This window comes from Hemicordylus capensis, chromosome 2, assembly GCF_027244095.1.
Source record: "Hemicordylus capensis ecotype Gifberg chromosome 2, rHemCap1.1.pri, whole genome shotgun sequence".
NCBI lineage: Eukaryota > Metazoa > Chordata > Lepidosauria > Squamata > Cordylidae > Hemicordylus > Hemicordylus capensis.
Window position 1 is genome coordinate 232,418,895 of NC_069658.1, and position 21,111 is coordinate 232,440,005.

General features: G+C 48.4%; 2 protein-coding genes across 2 annotated transcripts in view; one reads left to right on the forward strand and one right to left on the reverse strand.

Annotated features, from left to right (window-relative positions):
* LOC128344275 (zinc finger protein 154-like) overlaps nucleotides 1-14,068 on the reverse strand; it is a 30,139-nt gene extending 16,071 nt beyond the window's left edge. The window contains exon 1 of the mRNA XM_053294090.1: nucleotides 13,837-14,068. The gene's annotated coding sequence lies outside the window, so the exon portion shown is untranslated. The remainder of the gene's footprint in view (nucleotides 1-13,836) is intronic.
* LOC128344291 (zinc finger protein 850-like) overlaps nucleotides 213-21,111 on the forward strand; it is a 39,782-nt gene continuing 18,883 nt past the window's right edge. The window contains exons 1-7 of the mRNA XM_053294153.1: nucleotides 213-310; nucleotides 3,201-3,807; nucleotides 5,926-6,061; nucleotides 6,297-6,382; nucleotides 6,596-6,722; nucleotides 7,280-7,357; nucleotides 9,478-11,249. Of these exons, the coding sequence (XP_053150128.1) occupies nucleotides 3,346-3,807; nucleotides 5,926-6,061; nucleotides 6,297-6,382; nucleotides 6,596-6,722; nucleotides 7,280-7,357; nucleotides 9,478-11,249 (2,661 nt within the window). The 5' untranslated portion in view covers nucleotides 213-310; nucleotides 3,201-3,345. The remainder of the gene's footprint in view (nucleotides 311-3,200; nucleotides 3,808-5,925; nucleotides 6,062-6,296; nucleotides 6,383-6,595; nucleotides 6,723-7,279; nucleotides 7,358-9,477; nucleotides 11,250-21,111) is intronic.

A 21,111-nucleotide genomic window follows, 5' to 3' on the forward strand; every position in this document is an offset into this window, starting at 1 on the left:
GCAAAGCAAGAAACGACTCTGAAAACTAACAGCTCCTTCCATCTTTTAGTCGCCTCTCTAGAAAATCTGGAAGCTCAGCTCTCCCTTTGACCCTTAAGAGCAGGGCTGGGCAAACTTTGCACTCTAGCTGTTGGTGAACTACAACTCCCATCATCCCCAGCTGCTCCTCTAGGAATCTGAATGCTCTGCTCTCCCTTTAACTCTTAGAGTGACGGCGCAGTAAGCAAAGGGGGAAATCCCTCAGAACAAGGTAATAGCAGAGGAAGGGGTCTGCATAGCGGGATTCTTGCAGAAAGGGACCGAGGTGGAAGTAAGTCTATCCTGGGGTCCCCCAGATCCCTCCGTCATCACCCCCACCTTCCTGCCTTGCATTGCCTTCCCTGGGAGCCAGGCCCCGACGGGCGCTTTGCAGGCATCGGGAGCTTGGTGGGAGGTGAGAAATACAGGGGAGGGGCGGGATCCTCAACTTTCTGGGCTAGATTGGGCATGGCGGGGGAGGGGGGGACCCTGCCAACCCATTAGACACTGGCGGCCTCCCTCTGCCTGGCCGCAGGATGCAGGGCTCGCAAGCGCTCTTCCGCAGCTCCCACTGACCCCCACCTGGCTGGCCCCACCACGGCTCCCCCCCCCCGCAAAAGAAGGAGGATGGGCCGTGGGGGATCAGGGCCCTCCTCTGCTGCTGCCAGACACAGGACCCTCTTATAGTTCTTCCAGCCGTGTAGACTGAGCCCCCTCCCTCTCTCTCTCTCACCCGCTGCCCCCTGTGCACCCACCCACCCACAAAAGAGACAAAGGAGGTCTTTTCTCTGGCGAGGGCAGGAGGGGTTCTTGCAGAGGCCAGGACTGGTGAGCATCTTCCCTGGGGGTCTGAAGAGTGGCTGAATCTCCCCTGCTATTCTCCCCCGTTCCATACCCATTTCCTCTGGGGATCTGGCTAGGTCAGGGGTCTGCCCCCACCCCAGCTCTTCCCGCTTTGATAATTGCAATCTTTGAATGCCTTCGAAGGAATTCAACATGATCTTCCATTTTTGAATTCGTTAAGCACCCGGGACGTCCTTTTATTTCTTGGCTTTTTTTTTTGTTGTTGTTCTTATTGTTTGTCAGCCCTGTTAAGTCAGATGGGGTCTCTTTCTTTCTTTTCAAATTTCCCTTCTGTTTTCAATTGGTTCTTGCAGGAGTCTTGCCATCGCATGAATGGGGGTGGGAGGTGGAGTCACTGTGCACTAATATCACACCCCACAACCTTCCTTTGGGGATGAAACAACTTTGCTGTCCCATTAAAAAAACAAAACAGAGTTGGGGGCTGGGTAAGAGTCCTCTTTTCAGGGGATTACTGAGCCGCCCCCCCTCCCCGCAGCCACCTTCTGGCCCCTACATTGAGCTCAGTCACATTCCTCTCCCTTTGTACACAAACAAAAAGGGAAGGGAGGAACCTCTATGCCAGCCAGTTACTAAAAAAGAGGATTTCATTAAAAGATTCGTCATAGGAAAGAGAAGAGGAAGTGTTTGTCTCTAGATTGATGAATGTGACCAATCAAACATTCAACAGTGTGAACATCTGAGCTACACAAAACTCTTCACTCTTTTACCAGTGCTCCTTGCTCTTAATGATTATTGCCACCACCTACTCTCCTTTAGGGTAGGATCCTTCCTCTCCTTCCCGTTGGGTATTCTGGGCTGGGTAGGGTAGAGTAGGCCACCCACCATCCAATGGAAATCAAGAAAAGATTAATTTTATTTATTTATTTATAACTTTTATATCCCGCTCTTCCTCCCAAGAGATCAGAGTACATGGAAGTCAATAAAGGATTATCACAGCACAGGTGCAACTGGTGACCCCTAGGCTCCAAGACTTGTTGACATGGTACTTAACTTCCCTTCCCCACAGAGCATTCCAAACCACTCTTGGAAAGTAGTTTTTTAAACGACTTGATTGCTGAGAGAATATAAGAGTTGGTGAAAGGAAAGTTTGTAGGATCCACAGGCACACTAGAAACAAAAGAAAAACAACCTAAGGCAATGTCTGTCAAAGAACCTTTCCTACAATTGTTTCTTCTCAGATGGCAGTCCTTCCTTAAAGTATCTATCTAGCTATCTTCTTTCTGTTTAATTATCTTAGCTGGCATGCTTGGCGGCGGAACTCTCACGACACATTGCGAGAGTTCCTGGCCTTGGGTGAGAGTTGAGAGCAAGAGAAAATGGCGGCGGTGGGCCGCAAAATGGCCTGGGGAGCCGGCCTTGGCTGGCTGCTGGAAGGTGGAGGTGGCTGGCCTGGCTGCTGGAAGCAGGAGACAGCAGTGGGATGGCGAGGCCCAGATGGGGGGGGAGGAGGCCCTGGCAAGGCGGTGGGGAAGCAAGTGGGGCAGCCTGGGGCGGGAGGGAAACGGGCAGTGGGGCGCAGCCCCGGCACCCGTTGGAGGCCGGGGTGGGAGGGAAACGGGCGGTGGGACTTCCCAGTTCGCCGCCCGGGAGGAGGAATGGCGGCGGTGGAGCCCTTTTTGGCCCTCCACCTCCCGGTAAGGAGGACCTGGCTGTGGCGGCGGTGAGGTCCAGCCGGAAGTTGCTCAGTGCGGGTGGGGGTGCGGGGCAGGGAGGAGAGGAACGGAAGGGGATGGAGGACAAGAGAGAGTGGGAGAGGGGAGCTAGAGAGAGTGGGGCATGGGGAGGGGGGAGGGAGCAAGAGAGAGTGGGGCAGGAGGGAGGGTAGCGAGAGAGAGGGGGCAGGAGGAGGGGGGGAGAGGGGCCAAGAGAGAGTGGGGCAGGAGTGGGGGGAACAGCTAGTCTATATATAATACATTAAGGTCCTAGGTGGCAAGTTCCGCACACACAGTGCTTTACCAATCAGAGGTTACAGAACAGAAGCACAGTGGTGATTGGACACTTCAGATATGCAGATAGGGAAGAGGAGTGGGTAGAGGGCAAGTGAATGAGCGGTGGGGAGGGGTTGGGTGGACAGCGGGGAGGGGTTGGGTGGGCGGCAGGGTGGCTGACACTGAACAGTGATGCAGGGGCTGTGGTGGGGGCCAAAGAGAGCAGCAAAGTCCTAGCACACACATGCGGGTTCAGATGGTTTCTAATACTGCAGGTTTCTCAGTCCAGCCCACCTGCAGATTTCCAGGCCCTGTTACCCCCTAGCTACCAACTACAGTAAAGTTGTGACCTAAAATGTGCTTTGATTGGTGCTTCTCTCTGATTCACAGGATTCTCTCCCCCACCGCCCCTCCTAATTTCTCAATTAGAAGCAAAGTTTGGCAGATACATTAAGTGCTTATTTGGAGAGAGAAATAACTTGACAAGAAAGACTCCTTGGTCATTTGGGACTAACTGCTGGTCGAAGAAGATCTTATGGCTGCATTGGAAGTTTCATTTGAGATCAAAGACAAACATGGAATTGCAAAGCCCAGTAATGAATCAGGGGCAGGAGCAGAAAAAGATCCCCAAAGCATCCAGGCTGGGAGTGGTAAGGAATCCTGGGAAAGAATGGTGCAAAAGATCCTGGAAGGAGACCCCACCAGCACCGATGTTGAATGCCAGAGACTCAGGCAGTTCCCCTACCAGGAGGCTGAAGGACCCCGAGACCTTTGCAGCAGACTCCACACCCGTTGCCATCAGTGGCTGAAGCCCGAAAAGCACACCAAAGCTCAGATGCTGGACCTGGTGATCCTGGAGCAGTTCCTGACTGTCCTGCCCCCGGAGATGGAGAGCTGGGTCAGAGAATGTGGAGCAGAGACCAGTTCCCAGGCGGTGGCCCTGGCAGAAGGTTTCCTCCTGAGCCAGGCAGAGGAGAAGAGGCAAGAGGAGCAGCAGGTGAGAAGCAAGGCCATTTTGCCCAGGTAGTTTCAGGGGCCTGAGAACCTTTAGGATTATGCCACCAGTTGCCAAGTAAGGTCCTCCTGCAAGCAGAGCTAGAGTCTTTTTCTTCCTATCTGGCAGAAATTTGGTGCTTACAGTCAGCCTAGCTGCTGTTCTATCGTTCTATCTATCTATCTATCTATCTATCTATCTATCTATCTATCTCTATCATTAACATATTTTTATACCACCCAAAACTTACGTCTCTGGGCAGTTTACAACAAAGTTAAAACAAAGTGAAACATTAGTTAAAACAAAAATGAAAAGTTTAAAACATTACAACTATTTAAAACTTTTAAAAGAATATTTTTAAAACAGCATGAAAGCCATTAAAACAATTTTAATTAAAAGCCTGGGTGAAGAAATGTGTTTTTAAAGACTTTTAAAAAGCTGTCAGAGATGGGGAGGCTCTTATTTCACTAGGGAGTGCATTCCAAAGCGACGGGGCAAGCAGCAGAGATGACCCGTCCCTGAGTGGCCACCAGACGAGCTGGTGGCAATTGCAGATGGACCTCTCCAGTGGATAACAGTGGGTGGTGGGGTTCATGAGAAGGCCCAAGCTGTTTGGGGCTTTATAGGTTATAACCAGCACCTTGTAACCAGCGGATCACAGCGGGATCCACTCCCTACCAGGATGTCCAGCACCCCCTCCAAGTGTCTTGTGCTCCCCCAGGAGGGTCTTCTTGGCTGTGGGTCTCCTGCTATGGGATGCTTTTCCCAGAGATACCAGACTGACACCCATCTCACGTCTCTTTGGCACCCACTGCTAGCCATAGAGCTGCAAATAGAAAAAGGAATGGTGCGGGAGTGACACCAGCTTCTCCCCTCCTTCCTCTTCGCTGCCTGGGAGGTTTTACAAGAGTTCTGGGATGTCCTCTTCAGGTCCTTTTTACTGCCTTGGCTGGATATGTATCCCAGTCCACTGGTCCTCATGCACCTCCCTAAGCAAGCCAGGCCTGCGAGTGGGTAGGGATGTGCACAGAACCAGGTGTGGGTGGCTGATGGTGGGGTGTGTGTGTCACTTTAAGGGCAGGGAATGGTGCACTTATCACTCCCTCCACTTCCCCCCCCCTTCCGGCACCCGGGATTTTATAGGTCCTACAGGACGGAAGCGTACTTCCTTGCCTCTCCGTTTGCTCTTCAGCCAGCTTACCCACCTGGCAGCACATCAGAACACGACAGCTACTTCTGGCCGAAGGGCAAAAGGGGCGGCAAGGAAGTATGCTACCACCCCATAGGATGTGTAAAATACCGGGCGTCGGCGGGGGGAAAGCGGAGGGAGGGATAAGTGTACCCTCTCCTGCCCTTAAATTGAGACACCACCACTCTGCCTTGGAAATCCGAACCCCCAATGTTAGAACCAGTTCGGAGGCTCTTAAAAGGGCCTCGGAAGAGGTCCGTGCACATCCCTATGAGAGGGTTGCAACGGTTCCAGGGCAGACTGCCTGCCCAGCCCACCTTCAGCCTCTGCTGCCAGGGGGAGAGGGCCTCCAGCCCCCCGCCCAGTGGAATCCTCTCCCTCCCAGGAAGTCGAGCATCTCCTCCAAGTGTCTTGTGCGGCCCCCAGGAGGGTCTTCTCGGCTGTGGGTCTCCTGCTACGGGATGCTTTCCCCAGAGATGCCAGATTGACGCCCATCTCATGTCCCTTTGGCACCCCCCAAAAACACCCCTTTTTATTTTATTTTATTTCCCAAGGCTGTTTGAAAACATCATCTGAGGATGTTGTTCTTCATCCAGCTGCCTGATGGACACTTTATCTTCTATTGCTTTATGTCAGGGCCGCTCAACTTTGTCCCTCTGCCGGTGTTGGCCTAAAACTCCCATAATCCCTGGCTACTGGCCACTGTGGCTGGGGATTATGGGAGTTATAGTCCAAAAACAGCTGGGGGGGCGGAGTCTAAGTTGAGCAGGCCTGCTTTCGGTCTTTATTATTCTTAGTTTTCTTGTCCTTTTTAATATCTTTGTAATGTCTGCCCTGAGGGGATTTCTCCCAGAGTTGCGTGATGCTTCCATATAATATAAATGAATGCTCCATTCCCTTTCTTCATCTCTCTTCCCTTTCTCCTCTTCCAGGCACTGAGTATGTTAGCCAACATGGCCACTGATCCCCTGCAGGCAGAGAAGGCTCCGTCAGACACCAGGCAGAGGCTGCTCCTCAGGGGGATCCTGCGGGAGGAGGAGGAGGGGGATGGAGGAACCACCTCTCTGGGTAAGGATGAATGGGGAGTATTTCATCTCAGCCCTCTCATGAAATCCTTGGATTGCTTTTACATTCCCTTTAAGTCTCTGTGCAAGAGATGCTTTTCTCGAGGATCTGTACAGTTTTCAGTAACTTCACACGGAGACTCCAAAAAAACATTGTCAAGACAGATTGATTTCACTCCTGTCCCTGTAATGCAAAATGCCTAAAAGCATAAAAGACATTTCCTTTCTTTGCCTCACAGGCTGTGAAATGTCCCTGAACATTCTCTTTAGTCCTTCTCCTCTTGGTGATAGAGAGGAAGGTGTTGCTGTGTGGTCAGCGGATCAGGTAGGAGAAGCATCATGGGAGGAAGAGGCAGGCCTCACCTGTCTCTGGGTGGGAAAATCCCTCTCTCTTTCCCTTTTCTGTTTCAATCAAATATGCTCCCTTGGAAGACAAAAGTAGCTGCTAAAGCAGCTTTGGAAGATCCTTCAGAGGAACATCCATCCATCTCTTTTCTGACAATATCCAGATAGAGAAACTGCTTTCTTCATCTTTCAGGGACCCGTGTCCTTTGAGGAGGTGGCTGTGTGTTTCTCCGAGGAGGAGTGGGCTCTGCTGGATCCTGGCCAAAGGGCTCTGCACAGGGAAGTCATGGAGGAGACTTCTGGGCATCTGGCCTGGCTGGGTAAGGCTCCCTCTTTCCTTTGGCTGATGGATGTGGAAGGCAGGAATTGTTGCTATTGCTGGTGCATGTCAGTGCATTGTGAGGATGTTGTGGAGGATGTTAGCAGCTGGTCTACTTTCCTTGGACATTCCCCTTAGTTGAAGTGAAGAATGAGTCCCAACCTGAGCCTAAAAGGGGTCATTTCTAGAGATGGGAGTAAAACGCTCCCACCCTCCTCTTCCTAATGGGCAGAAGTGTCAGCTCACTTCAGCCCTTAACTGACAGCCCTGTTTTTGCTGCATTTGGTGGTGTCTTACATGGTCCCAGAGGGAGCTTCCCTCCAGTTAGGGCTTCCCTGGCCTGTGTGTGGCTGAGAGAGATATGTGTGGCTTCCTCTACTAGACTTCCTTCCTGAGACTATTTCCAATGCTGGTGAGGACTCTTTCAAAGCCTTTGCCACCCCTTCTTGGCCCTCTGCGTGGCTGTGGTCAGGAGAACAGTTTTGACAGGCTGAGTTGGGCTCCCTGAAGATTTATTCAAGTTGGAATTGCAAAACCTTCCTTGTCTGTTTCTTTCAGTTCTGAAACATGAACTCACTTCTTGGTCAGAAGATCCATTTATTGAGGCCCCTGAGGAGGAGGAAGAGAGATCAGCAGGTAGGTGCTTTGCTGTGTGTAGGGGTGTGCGCAAAACCAGTTTCCCCAGTTCAGTTCGAGGTTGAACTGGATTCTAAGCTGCTGCCCTCATTTGTGTATTGGTTCCATTGAACTGGATCTAATGGTTCGTCCATACTGAATAATGGGAATTCGAACGGGCCCATTATTCGCTATGAGTAACGCCTAGGGACACCAAATTGGGTTAGTTCGTACATCATGATGGGCGCTGCCTGTCAACAAACCCGCAAAGCTATTCGGCATTTGGGCTATTTTTAATTGCTTTTTTAAAAAAATTCCAGGGACATCAGCAGGTCAATTCTTGACTTATTGACCATGGACAAATTTTTAAAAATCATTAAAAATAGCCTCATTGTATAATTGCTTTGTGGGTTGTGTAGTAGATAGCACACATCATTCACCCAGCCTCCTCTCACTTCCTGACTAACTTCTCTCACCTGAATGGCCCTCCATTTGGGCAGTGTGTCAGGACTGACCGCATTGATGTTGGCTGGGTCACACAGGCAGGCCCAGTTTTGCTGATTGACAAAATGTGGTGCTGAGCTGCTCCATAACTCCTGCCCTCAGCCGACCTGCCATTGCACATTGGGCTGTGTATAAAGCTGAGTTGCATGGTTCGGTTCGAGTCCAAACAAGAGTTGAACCAGACATGTTCGATTTTGTGCAGCTCGAACAGGTTTGTGTTCAGGGTGTTCAAGGGTTTAGAAAAAAAATGTTAACCCCCACCACCGAAATAGAGCTCTGGGGCTTTTCCAAGACCGTAGGGTCTCTCCAGAAGTTCCACCTTCCCCCAGTGGCCTCCATTATTTGCCAAATTGCCTGGTTCAGGCGGTCTTCAGCCCATTCTGGGCCTCACCCACATGAGGTCAGCCATTTTGGAGGCTACCGCACATTTCCAATGGGCCTCTACATGGCCGGGCCATGCGCAGTAACCTCCAAAAATGGCCACTGCCATGGGGGTGAAACCCGGAAGAGGCTGAAGACCTCCCGAACTGGGCATTTTAGCAGATAATGGGGACCAGCGGGCAGGGGGGACTCCTGGAGAACCCCTTGGAGAAGCCCCCAGAGCAGCAACGGTGATATATAGAACTCTCAAACCCCCTGAACAGGCCGGGAAGGTTAGCTTGATACCGAACGAGGTGGGTGGGTGTTGGTCTGATATCAAGCCATCAAACCAAACCTGTTCGATGTCAAACAGGTTCATTTCCCAACCTGTCCGCACATCCCTAATTGTACATGCCTCCCCAGTGGTCAGAGTAGTCTCAAGCTCACCCATCGTCATCTCCAGGCGAAGAGCAGCGGGCAAAGTCTGGCTCAGAGTTGCCGTCTCGGCACAAAAGCTGCTTGCTGCAAGGGAGAACGGCTCGATTGTCAAGGCCATCTCAGAAAGGAGCTTCCACTCAACACATGGGCACCGTTATTGGTGATCAGGAAGCCCCTGCAGAAGAGTGGTTGCCCGGAGAGCCATTCCTCCACCGGGCGCCTGACGACCACCAACAGCTCATCCGATGTGCGCTCAGTGGCCAGAGGCTCTACATGCAACAGCAGAAGATGCAGCTCTGTCTCCTTTAGGTCTTTCCCTCCAGCTCTTTCGGATGAGTTGTTCCTGTCTCGAGACCTATCTGGGGAGGCAACAAAGGAATAGTTGCAGAGACTGGAACAAGATAAATATGAAGCTGCTTTTACTGAGTCAGGCCACTGGTCCTGCTAGCTCAGGATTGTCTACCTAGACGGGCAGTGGCTTCTCCATGGTGGCAGGCAGAAGCCCTCTCTGGAGATACCAGGGAGGGAACTTGGAACCTTCTTCACGCAAGCATGCAGAGGCTCTTCCCAGAGCGGCTCCATCCCAGTGAGGTAAGGGGGCAGGTTAAAATGATTGAAAAATTGTATTCCGCCTGAGGGAAATGCTTCTGCAATACCACATCCTTTGGAGCATGTAGCTGGACTTCGTTCTAATCAACAGATGCTGCTCAGCACATGGTGGGATTTGCCCCTCCACTTCATCATTTCCTTGGTTTGAACTGCAATGCTGTTAATTGGGTTTGTTTCTTGGGTTGAGGCTTTGTTCCTCCCCCACCATAATTCTCTTTTTATGCCTGCAGGTAATCGGAGGACGAACAGAAAAAAGGGGAAAGTACAGAGAAGAAAAACTGAAGAAAAAGAGAAGAATTGGGCGGCTTCTGAAAGGACAGACTTCCATGCAATTCCAGCTGAAGATAAGACTAGTAAGCGTACTCTAAGTGGAAGCATCTTAACTAATAAACCACACCTCGGTCCACATCACAGCATCCCTACAAGCATGAAAGCATATCAATGCACAGTGTGTGGGAACGACATCAGGAATTGGTTGAACTTGTATGAACATAAAAAAAACCATATAGGATTGAAACTGTGCTTGAAGTGTGGAAAGAGATTAAGTTGTGACACTGCCCTTGCTGTCCACCAGTGTGTCTGCCAAGGAGATACATGCTCTAAATACAGAAAGAGCTTCAATGGCAGAGATAAGATTCCTTCCCATCAAAGTTGCCATATAGGACAGAAACCCTATACATGCTCAGAGTGTGGAAAGAGCTTCAGTTGGAAGTCAAACCTTTCTGCCCATCAAAGAATCCACACAGGAGAGAAACCATATACGTGCTCAGAATGTGGAAAGAGTTTCAGTCATACGGGCCAGCTTTCTGACCATCAAAGAATGCACACAGGGGAGAAACCTTATATGTGCTCAGAGTGTGGAAAGAGCTTCAGCTGGAAGTCAAGCCTTTCAGCCCATCAAAGAATCCACACAGGGGAGAAACCATATACATGCTCAGAGTGTGGAAAGAGGTTCAGGTTCTCCCCAAGCCTTGCAATCCATTACAGAATCCACACAAAAGAGAAACCATATATGTGCTCAGAGTGTGGAAAGAGCTTCAGTCGGAAAGCTCAGCTTAATGGCCATCAAAGACTCCACACAGAAGAGAAACCATATACATGCTTAGAATGTGGGAAGAGCTTCAATGAGAAGGGCAATCTTTCTATCCATCAAATAATCCACACAGGGGAGAAACCGTATACATGCTCAGAGTGTGGAAAGAGCTTCAGTGAGAAGGGCAGTCTCTCTGGCCATCAAAGAATCCATACAGGGGAGAAACCGTATACATGTTCAGAGTGTGGAAAGAGCTTCCGTTGCAAGGGTAATCTTTCTGTCCATCAAAGAATCCACACAGGGGAGAAACCATATATTTGCTCAGAGTGTGGAAAGAGCTTCAGTCAGAAGTACAAGCTTTCTGTCCATCAAAGAATCCATACAGGGGAGAAACCATATATGTGCTCAGAGTGTGGAAAGAGCTTCAGTGAAAAGGGCAGTCTTTCTGCCCATCAAAGAATTCACACAGGGGAGAAACCATATATATGCTCTGAGTGTGGGAAGAGCTTCAGTTGCAAGAGCAGTCTTACTGCCCATGAGAGAATCCACACAGGGGAGAAACCATATACGTGCTCAGAGTGTGGAAAGAGCTTCTGTCAGAAATACAAGCTTTCTGTCCATCAAAGAATCCACACAGGGGAGAAACCATATATGTGCGCAGAGTGTGGAAAGAGCTTCAATGAGAAGGCCAAGCTTTCTGCCCATCAGAGAATCCACACAGGGGAGAAACCATATATGTGCGCAGAGTGTGGAAAGAGCTTCAATGAGAAGGCCAAGCTTTCTGTCCATCAAAGAATCCACACAGGGGAGAAACCATATACGTGCTCAGATTGTGGAAAGAGCTTCAGGCAGAAGTTCAAGCTTTCTGTCCATCAGAGAATCCACACAGGGGAGAAACCATATATGTGCTCAGAGTGTGGAAAGAGCTTCAGGCAGAAGTATGAACTATCTGCCCATCAAAGAATCCATGCAGCAGAGTGTAGTGCACAGACTGCCAGCACTGATAGAGTTAACAGGAAAAGTACCCATGACATTTACTGACAGAGTGACAACCTTAGGTCCTGACCAGTCAATCAGGAAGGCAGGATTAGAGGAAAAGGATGTGCATGAACCAGTATCTCTGTCCTTTTCTGGACTGCCAAACTGGTTTGGAGGTCCAGCGTTTCGACTGGTTTGCCACTGGAGGTTACCTTTTAAGGTGTAGAGCTGGTGCTGTTACACCCCCTGCCATATTTTCCCCGCTGGCATTGCCACCAAAACCAGTGGTGCAGGGCTGCAAGAAGGTATGCAGTCATATTTTTAGCGAATAGCGGATTTAGCGAATAGCGGATCAAAGCAAGCCCAGGTGGGGGAAAGAAAAATGCTGCATCATTCCCTCCATGTTTTCTCAAACGCTGTTCCTTTAAAGCTTAAAACTGTTCCTTTGGTATTTGCTGCCACTACGCCCACCTTTTAACAGAGTTTATCCCCACCCACCCCTTGGTGAAGGGCGAAATTCCAGAGAAACTCTCCTTCTCATTTACCAATGGGGAAGTACAAAAGCCCCTCCACATGCAGCTTCCACATGATGGGAAAACTTGGTAGGCTGCTGAACAATTAACATTGAGGCATGTTTGCACCAGAGTAAAAACCCCTTTTTCCTGAGTTAAAAATACACTCAGAGGCAGGTGAGTAAAAGAAGAAAACGAAAAGAAAAACTTTATTCAAAATACTACACACTGCTTCAGGCTGAGGCTCTCTCAGCCTTGAGTTACAGGTAAAAAGAAAAAGATTGCTTCCAAAGAACACTTCAGCTGGTATTTGGAGTGGCACACTTTAAAACTAGTGGTTACCCAGTTGCATAGATAATTCAAAAAGCACTCCCCCCAGTTGCAAGCAACCTTTAAAAGCACTTTTACAGGGTACAGAGACTTCTACAGAGCCCTGGCTGGGTAGAAAGGGCTCAGGCTAGAGTTTCTTAGAAGGTTACATTACAAAATAAAACACAATAGACCAGGTATAAGGATTTACAAAGCACAAAAGGAAAGTAAATAGTCTAACACAGGGTATCTATCTATTCCACACTATTATCTGGACCCATTATTATCTGGACCCCACTATTATCTGGACCCATTGCAAACTGGCTTTCAAGCGGGCTATGGGGTGGAGACTGCCTTGGTCAGCCTGATGGATGATCTCCAATTGGCAATGGACAGAGGAAGTGTGACTCTGTTGGTCCTCTTGGATCTCTCGGCGGCTTTCGATACTATTGACCATAGTATCCTTCCGGAACGTCTGAGAGTGTTGGGAGTGGGGGGCACTGTTTTACAGTGGTTCCGCTCCTACCTCTCGGACAGATTCCAGATGGTGTCAATTGGAGATTGTTGCTCTTCAAAATCTGAGCTTAAGTATGGTGTCCCTCAAGACTCCGTCCTTTTTCCAAGGCTTTTTAACATCTACATGAAACCACTTGGATAGATCATCAGGGGATTTGGAGCTGGGTGTTACCAGTAGGCTGATGACACCCAGATCTACTTCTCCATGTCAACTTCTTCAGGAGTTGGCATATCCTCCCTAAATGCCTGCCTGGATGCAGTAATGGGCTGGATGAGGGAGAATAAACTGAAGCTGAATCCAGATAAGACGGAGGTACTTATTGTGCGGGGTCAGAATTCTAGAGAGGATTTTGATCTGCCTGTTCTAGACGGGGTCACACTTCCCCAAAAAGAACAGGTTCGCAGTCTGGGAGTACTTCTGGATCAACTTCTCTCCTTAGTTTCTCAGGTTGAGGCAGTGGCCAGGGGTGCTTTTTATCAGCTTCGGCTGATACGCCAGCTGCGCCCGTTTCTCGAGATCAATGACCTAAAAACAGTGGTGCATTTGTTGATAACCTCCAGACTTAACTTCTGTAATGTGCTCTATGTGGGGCTGCCTTTGTACGTAGTCCAGAAACTTCAGTTGGTTCAGAATGCGGCAGCCAGGTTGGTCTCTGGGTCATCTCGGAGAGACCACATTACTCCTTTGTTGATGGAGTTACACTGGTTGCCAATAGTTTTCCGGGCAAAATACAAAGTGCTAGTTATCACTTATAAAGCCCTAAACAGCTTAGGCCCTGGGTATTTAAGAGAGCGTCTTCTTCGCTATGAGCCCCACCGGCCGTTGAGGTCACTTGAGGAGGTCCGTCTTCAGTTGCCGCCAACTCCTTTGGTGGCTACACAGAGACGGACCTTCTCGGCTGCTGCCCCGAGATTGTGGAATGCGCTCCCTGCTGAGATACGATCCTCCCCATCTCTGGCAATTTTCAAAAAACACCTGAAAACACATCTCTTCAACCAGGCTTTCTCAGCTTTTTAAAACTTGTTTTTAAATTCTTCTGATTATTTAATTGTTGTTTTACGATGTTTTTAATTGTTAAAACATCGTTTTAACAATTAAATTATTGTTTAAATTATTGTTTTTATGCTTTATAATTTTTGTTTTAATTATTAATTGATTTTAATGGTGTTTTAATGTAAACCACCCTGAGCCTTTTGGAAGGGCAGTATAAAAGTTTTAATAATAAATAAATAAATATTACCTGTCCAAGTCTTTCTGAAGCCAAAAAGCTCTTGGCTTCCTTTCTCCATGAGCTCACCCCAAACTCCAGGAGAGAATACAAGCTTCCTACGGTACAATCCTGTCTCTCAAGGCTCTGCAGATGCCCTTCCATGAGAGAAGCCTCCAGGCTGGCTGTTGGCCATGACGCAGAAAGACTTCATGGCTGGTGCTCACGAAGCCTGCTCCCCATCTTCCTTCATCGCTTTCCTGGCACCAGGCCCTCTAGATCCCGGTCACTGTGTGCTGAGTGGCTGATCCCTCAGGGGTCACTGCCTGTCAGTCAGGACAGGGTTCACTTCCGGTTCACTCTTTAGGGTAAGAGAGTGTGGGGTAGAAGGTGAATGCTTCAGTGGTGGGGGGGCGGGTAGAAGGTGGCAGGTGAGCGGACAGAAAAAGTGGCCGGCCAGAGAGAAAAAACATGGGAGGGGGGCTGAGAATGAGGGGTTGAGAATGAGGGGTTGAGAATGAGGGAGAACTAGAGGCGCAGATAGTCTGCGCCCAGGCCAGCTAGTTTTATTATTTCACTATTTATTTTACTACATGTATATCCTTCTCTTTGTCCAAAGAACCCATTGGGGTATACATGGTTCTGTTTATCCTCACAACAACCCTGAGGGGTAGGCGAAGATGAGAGATAAATGACTGGTCCAGGGTCACCCTGCAAGTTTTATGGCTGAATGATTTGAGCTCAGGTTCCTAGGAAGTTTTCCACAACTGGCTTTCAGCCCACATCTCTTTCGGCATGAAGCGGGCGTGTTCACATATTGGGCAGATTTATCCCGAAGTCCCTGTGAGCTACCAGGGAGCACCTCACACACAATTCGGGTTTTTCACTGCTCCTTAGAGTGCAACCCAATTTATATTCAAGATTTTAAAATCCATTTTTTTGCATGGGGTCTTTTTGGTTAGTGTTGTGTTCGTAGTAAAGCCTCGCAGAAACCTTGCGGTAAAGCCTGTTGTGTGGAGAACTCCCTGGTCCTAGTCCAACACCCTAACCAGTACATTGCACTGGCTCCCTTCAAGTACAGGAGTAAGAGGAGGCGATTCTTCTGTTCGATCAAATTGGAGGGCTTCCACAGCACGACCTAATTGTTTGGGATAACATGGTTTGTGCTGGTGGGTTCACAATCTGGTCCTCCTCAGAGAGCTCACCATTCTACCGCAAGGAGGCATCAGTAACAAACATGCATTGGCTCCTGGAAGGGGCAGATAGCACGAGGGGCTCCATCAAAGGGAGGAGAGCTGGTCTTGTGGTAGCAGGCATGACTTGTCCCCTAAGCTAAGCAGGGTCTGCCCTGGTTGCATCTGAATGGGAGACTTGATGTATGAGCACTGCAAGAGATTCCCCTCGGGATGAAGCCGCTCTGGGAAGAGCAGAACGTTCCAAGTTCCCTCTCTGGAAGCATCTCCAAGTTAGGGCTGAGAGAGATTCCTGCCTGCAACCTTGGAGAAGCTGCTGCCAGTCTGTGTGGACAATACTGAGCAAGATGGACCTATGGTCTCAGTATATGGCAGCTTCCTATGTTGTTCCTAAGGCAATTCTAGTTTCCTTGTCCTTGTGGAATTAGTGCCAGAAGTAGCAGTTTTTAGGGAAGATGCTCTTGCATCCATCCCAAGAAGCACTACCTTGCAATGGTGGATTATCCCTAGTTCTCCAGGGAGCTGTATGGACCCTGCTTCTTAGAAAAGGAGCAGAGCCAGGAAGTTTCCTCCCCATTCCCAGCACGGCCATGTTCAGGAGTTAGATGGTCAGCGCTGCATTTGCAGCTAGGCCAGGTGTGGGGCTCCCTGTCTTTCCAGCCACACTGCAAGCACAGTGCTGGCCAATTTAACTCCCAAATGGGGCCACACAGCCCCGTTCAGAAGTTAAATCACACACCCCACATTTGACATCAGACACAGAGGGCATGGCTAAATGCTCCCTGCATCTGACATCACATGCAGGGGGCATGGTGTGGCGGGACCGTGTTGGCAGTGGACGAACCCAGGGCCGCCATTGGCCTTCCTCCACCACTGGTCTTTTCATTTAGAGCACTGGACTAGGAGTGGGGAGACCCGAGTTCAAATCCCCACTCAGCCATGAAGCTCACTGGGTAACTCTGGGCTAGTCACTTATCGCTCAGTCTAACTAACCTCACAGTGTTGTCGTGAGGATAAACATATAGACATAAGGAGAGCTGGTCTTATGGTACCAAACATGAATTATCCCCCTTGCTAAGCAGGGTCTGCCCTGGTTTGCATTTGAATGGGAAACTACATGCGAGCACTGTAAATATGGGACCTCTGGGAAGAGCATCTGCATCCAGAAGGATCCAAGTTCCCTCTTGGCATCTCCAAGATCAGGCTGGGAGAGGCTACTGCCTGTAACCTGCCTGTCTCGGGAAAGCCGCTGCCAGTTTATGTAGATAATACTGTTTCCGCTGCTGCTTCCGCTAAGGTACAGAGTACCCTTTCTCTTTCCCCCCTCCCACCCCACATATAGGATAGGGAATGACCCCTTTACTTGCCAGATTCCCCTTTACAAGTATACTAGCTGGGCCGGGTGCAGAGTACCTGTGCCTCCGGGCGGCCCACCCAACCACCTGCCACCGCCTTCTTCCCCCGCCAGCCCATATGCTGCCTTTTTCTTGTCCCCCGCTCCTGCTGCTTTCTGGCCGGTCAGGTGCTGGCTTCTTCTCCCCCCACCCCCACTTTCAGGTGGGCTGGCTTCTTCCCCCCTCCCCTTTCTGGCCGGCCAGCATTTTCTTCACTGGCTGCAGCCACCATTTTCCTCCCTCCCACCCTGGCTATCCAGCAGCTCTCCAAACACTCGCAAGAGCTACCACACAGAGGATTAGCCACGATTATGCCTCAGAGAATTAAATATATAGAAGATATAGATCCCCAAACCGTCCAAACTGGGCTGGCTCGATTCGAACCACATTTCAAATGGAGCTGGCTCACACATCCCTACCTCTGTCGGGCTTTTTTCTGCACATTGATTTATATGTGCACTGTCTGGCTTCTAATTTATCTCTGTATTGAATGGGGGGGGGCACCAAAATAATTGTTTGCCTAGGGCCCGTTAACTCTAGGACCAGCCCTGCCCAGCAGGGAATATCTGTGGTTATGTGTGCATTTTACATTTATATTTTATATCCCGCTCTTCCGCCAAGGAGCCCAGAGTGGTGTACTACATACTTAGGTTTCTTCTCACAACAACCCTGTGAAGTAGGTTAGGCTGAGAGAGAAGTGACTGGCCCAGAGTCACCCAGCTAGTATCATGGCTGAATGAGGATTTGAACTCGGGTCTCCCCGGTCCTAGTCCAGCACTCTAGCCACTACACCACGCAATCACCAGAAGAAGAGATTTTATTGGCCACCCTGCCAACCCTCTCCTGCATTTCTCTTTCTCTGCCCCACCTCAATTGCTCTCATACAATCACTTCCCACTCAATCCCTGCACTTTAATATGAAGGAAACACAGAAATCAGTGGAGGTGTGTCTGTAAGATGCTTAGAGGCAGTTTTTCTGCAAGGTTCCCCTCTGGACCCCTTCTCAGAAACTTTCTGTGCACCTGTCCTCCTGATATATCGCTCAGGTGTGTGTGCAGTTTAAGCACACACTTCCTCATGTTGTTGCCATAGCAAGAAGCCAGTCCTCCTGTGTGTAAAGGGAGTGGGTGCATAGGGGCCTACAAGGGAGGGAAGGAAGAGACCAAGAGTCTGAAGCCAAGGGCACTCCCAATCCAGGTACCCTCTCTCCCTTTCCCATGATCCTGGCTTCTGATCCTGGAGGGAAGGGTCTTTTGCCACACCATGTCACAGAACCACCGGTTAGAGTATGGGGGAACGCCCTATTCAGACATTCTGTTGAACAAGTGTACAGTGTACACAGGTACTGATCTATGCACAGGTACCGATCACCTCTTACTGTATGTTGAGTGCAGGTACAGCAGTACACTTCCATCTCTACCATGCAACTTAGGGGCCTTTACTCAGATTCCCTTTATAAATGACTGAATGTAGATAGTCATTCTTTTTTTAAAAATGCTTTTATTAGTATTATAAGTAGAAACAGAAAGGTTACATCTCTGAGTATCCAACAAGACCAAACAAGTTTACATACAAGGTCTTATCCTTCAAAACCAAAACATCAGAAAAATACAATAGTGTTAGTTGAATCTAGAAAGTCCTTAACTAGGCATCAGGCATCAGTAGCTATCAATAATGAATCTTGAACCCCTCAAGGGAAAACTAAAAAATAACAAGTCTGCCCCAGCATGATTAATCATCCTACTATCAGGCAGTCTAAAGAGGAGAGAACCAACCTAACTATGACATATAAAATGGAAATAATACGAGTAATTCGAACGCAGAGCGAGAAATCCCCAATGCTCTGTGGTTTGAGCACCACAAGTTCAAAATATGTTATTAAGTATTAATGATTAGATTCTGTATTCTATAGGAGAAAGTGTAATTTCCCTTGCTCTAATTTTGTCCTACATCTGATTTGAGACCTGTATAAGTAATAATAAGAAAAGAAATTTATTCAAAAACTTTCATTAAGTGGGTTAACTGAGTCTTATAATGTGTATGTTTAATAAAATATGTTTTGTTATGTATTATTCTCCAATACTAAACAAAAAGGAAATTTCTAAAAAATATTAGATCTTCTAGCCTTTTCTGTCCCAGCTGCATTACATGAGAGATATAGTATATTATCTTAAATCTTAAGCTGATGGACTGAGAAAATCTAGAATGATCAAAGGACATCCATGATTCTAGCCAAACCAAAAACCAAAAAGGTAGTCATTCACACAGAAACATAGACGAGTGTGCAGACATCTGTACACTGGTACAACATAATGTCTGATTAGGGTCACTGTGTCTAGTGGGGCCTGCCAGCAATAAAGAGAGAGTAAAACGGAGGAGGGGACAGAGGGAAGGACAGAGGGAGCCACATTGATTTCAACAGAGTTTCAAAACAGCAGAAAATCCATCACCCTGGTGTGGATATTTTTTTTAGTCCCTCCTTGCTGTCCTAGCACCAGGCCAGAGGATACAGCTTCAGACTGAGTTGGCCAGGATCACCATTACAGGCTTTACCTTCATTGCTGCCCAGGGCAGCTTCCCTGAACTCTGCAGTCCTAAACACTGGAGACAAGTTCAAGCCAAAGGTCTCCTGCTCCACCACTCATGATTTCTTGTGCTCCTTATATGTTGCACTCCCAGCTCCACAAACTCAGAATACATGGTCTCATTTCTCCCTTTTCCTTCAAAACCCATCACTTCCATTTGGCTCTGGCTTATCTGTTGGAGATCACAGTCCAGAGCATTGACCTTTTGCACCAACTATCCTTATGACCACTAGGGGCATTGGGAGTAGAGAGAGTGAGTAAGGATCTCCCTAACTGTTCTACCTGTCTCTACTCTATGACCCCTGATCTGACTCTTCAACTATTCCTGTGATTAATTGATTGATTGAGTGAGTGCCATCAAGTCAGTGTCGACTCTTAGTGACCACATAGATAGATTATCTCCAGAACTAGCTGTCTTCAACTTGGCCTTTAAGGTCTCTCAGTGGTGCATTCATTGCTGTCGTAATCGAGTCCATCCACCTTGCTGCTGATCGACCTCTTCTTCTCTTTCCTTCAACTTTCCCCAGCATTATGGACTTCTGAAGGGAGCTGGGTTTTCACATAATGTGACTGAAGTATGATAGTCTGAGCCTGGTCATTTGTGCCTCTTGTGAAAATTCTGGATTGATTTCTTCTATGATACATTTGTTTGTTTTCCTGTCCATGGTTGTCCATGGTATCCTCAAAAGTCTTCTCCAACACCAAAGTTCAAAAGTCTCATTGCTTTTTCTACCTCGCTTCTTCAAAGTCTAGCTTTCACATCCACAGACTGTCATGGGAAAAACCATTGTCCGAACGATTCTAATCTTTGTAGGTATAGACACGTCATGGCATCTAAATATCCTTCCCAAGGCCTTCATTGCAACCCTACCAAGTGCTAGTCTGTGGTGTATTTCTTGACTGCTGGATCCTTTACTGTTGATGGTCGATCTTAAAAGGCAGGAGCCATCCACCACTTCAATGTCTTCATTGTCAATTCTGAGGCTGGTTGCTGTATCCGTTGTTATTAGTTTAGTCTTCTTGACATTTAGTCATAGTCCCAGTTTTTCATTGTGCTTCTTGACTTTCATTACTAGAGCTTGCTGCAATCAGTTTCTAGACATCAGTCCTGTGTATTTTTCTACGTAACCGGCTTTGGGTCTGCTCCTCCCTAACACACCCTCCTCCCCAAGAGATGTGCCTACGCCAGCCGCTTCCTAGCCTCCAACCCAGCCAGCCGGAGCTTCTCTCACTCCACACATGTAAACTGGGCTCAGTGCAACCAGATGGGGAGGAAACGAGTCTGCTGCTGTCCAGAGGAACAGGCTGTTGGTCTGGCAGGAATAGGGGAGGAAAGACTCCCCCTCGTCCTAGTACTGCGTAGGATGACCTCCTGGGAGCGCCAGCCTCGGAGATCACCCCCCATATCCAATTCACCACCTCTCCATTACCAGCTCTTCCCTGCCGTTGGCTGCCCCCATTTCCTTGTTTGAGCCTCTGAGCAAATCATACATCATACGTGTACTTTGCGCGCTCTAGATCCTTTGGAGAAATGTTCATATAGGGGTGAATGTGTGCGTCTGTGTGGAGGTGGGGGCATCAAAAGTGGTGGAATTTTAAAGTTATATAACAGGGTTTTTAAAATTATTTAACGATTTTTTATTACTGTGTTTTCAACTTTTTAAATTGCTTTTAATTGCTGTCTGTTTTTAAAATCACTGAATTTACATAAGCGGCCTGGATTTGTGTCATTCTGTATGTTTTTTAACTTTTGTAAACCACCTTGGGATTGTTTTTAATGAAAGGCGGTATATAAATTAAACAATAAAAAATAAAAATCTGTTTGTTTTTAAATCAGATCATAAATCAAATAAATAAATAAAAACCGTTCCTTTCCCACCAGAAAGGAGCAGAGGAGGAAACGACTTGGAATGAAAACTCACAGCTCATTCCCTCTTTGAGGCGCCCGCCCCTCTAGGAAATCGGGAAGCTCTGCTCTCCCTTTCACCCTTGTAGTAGCAGGGCTGAGCAAACCTGGTCCTCCAGGGGCAGGTGAACTACAACTCCCACCATCCCGAGCCGCCTCTCTAGGAATCTGGAAGCTCTGCTCTCCCTGCCCAGCAAGCCAAGCGGGAAATCGCTCCTCCTCCAAACGAG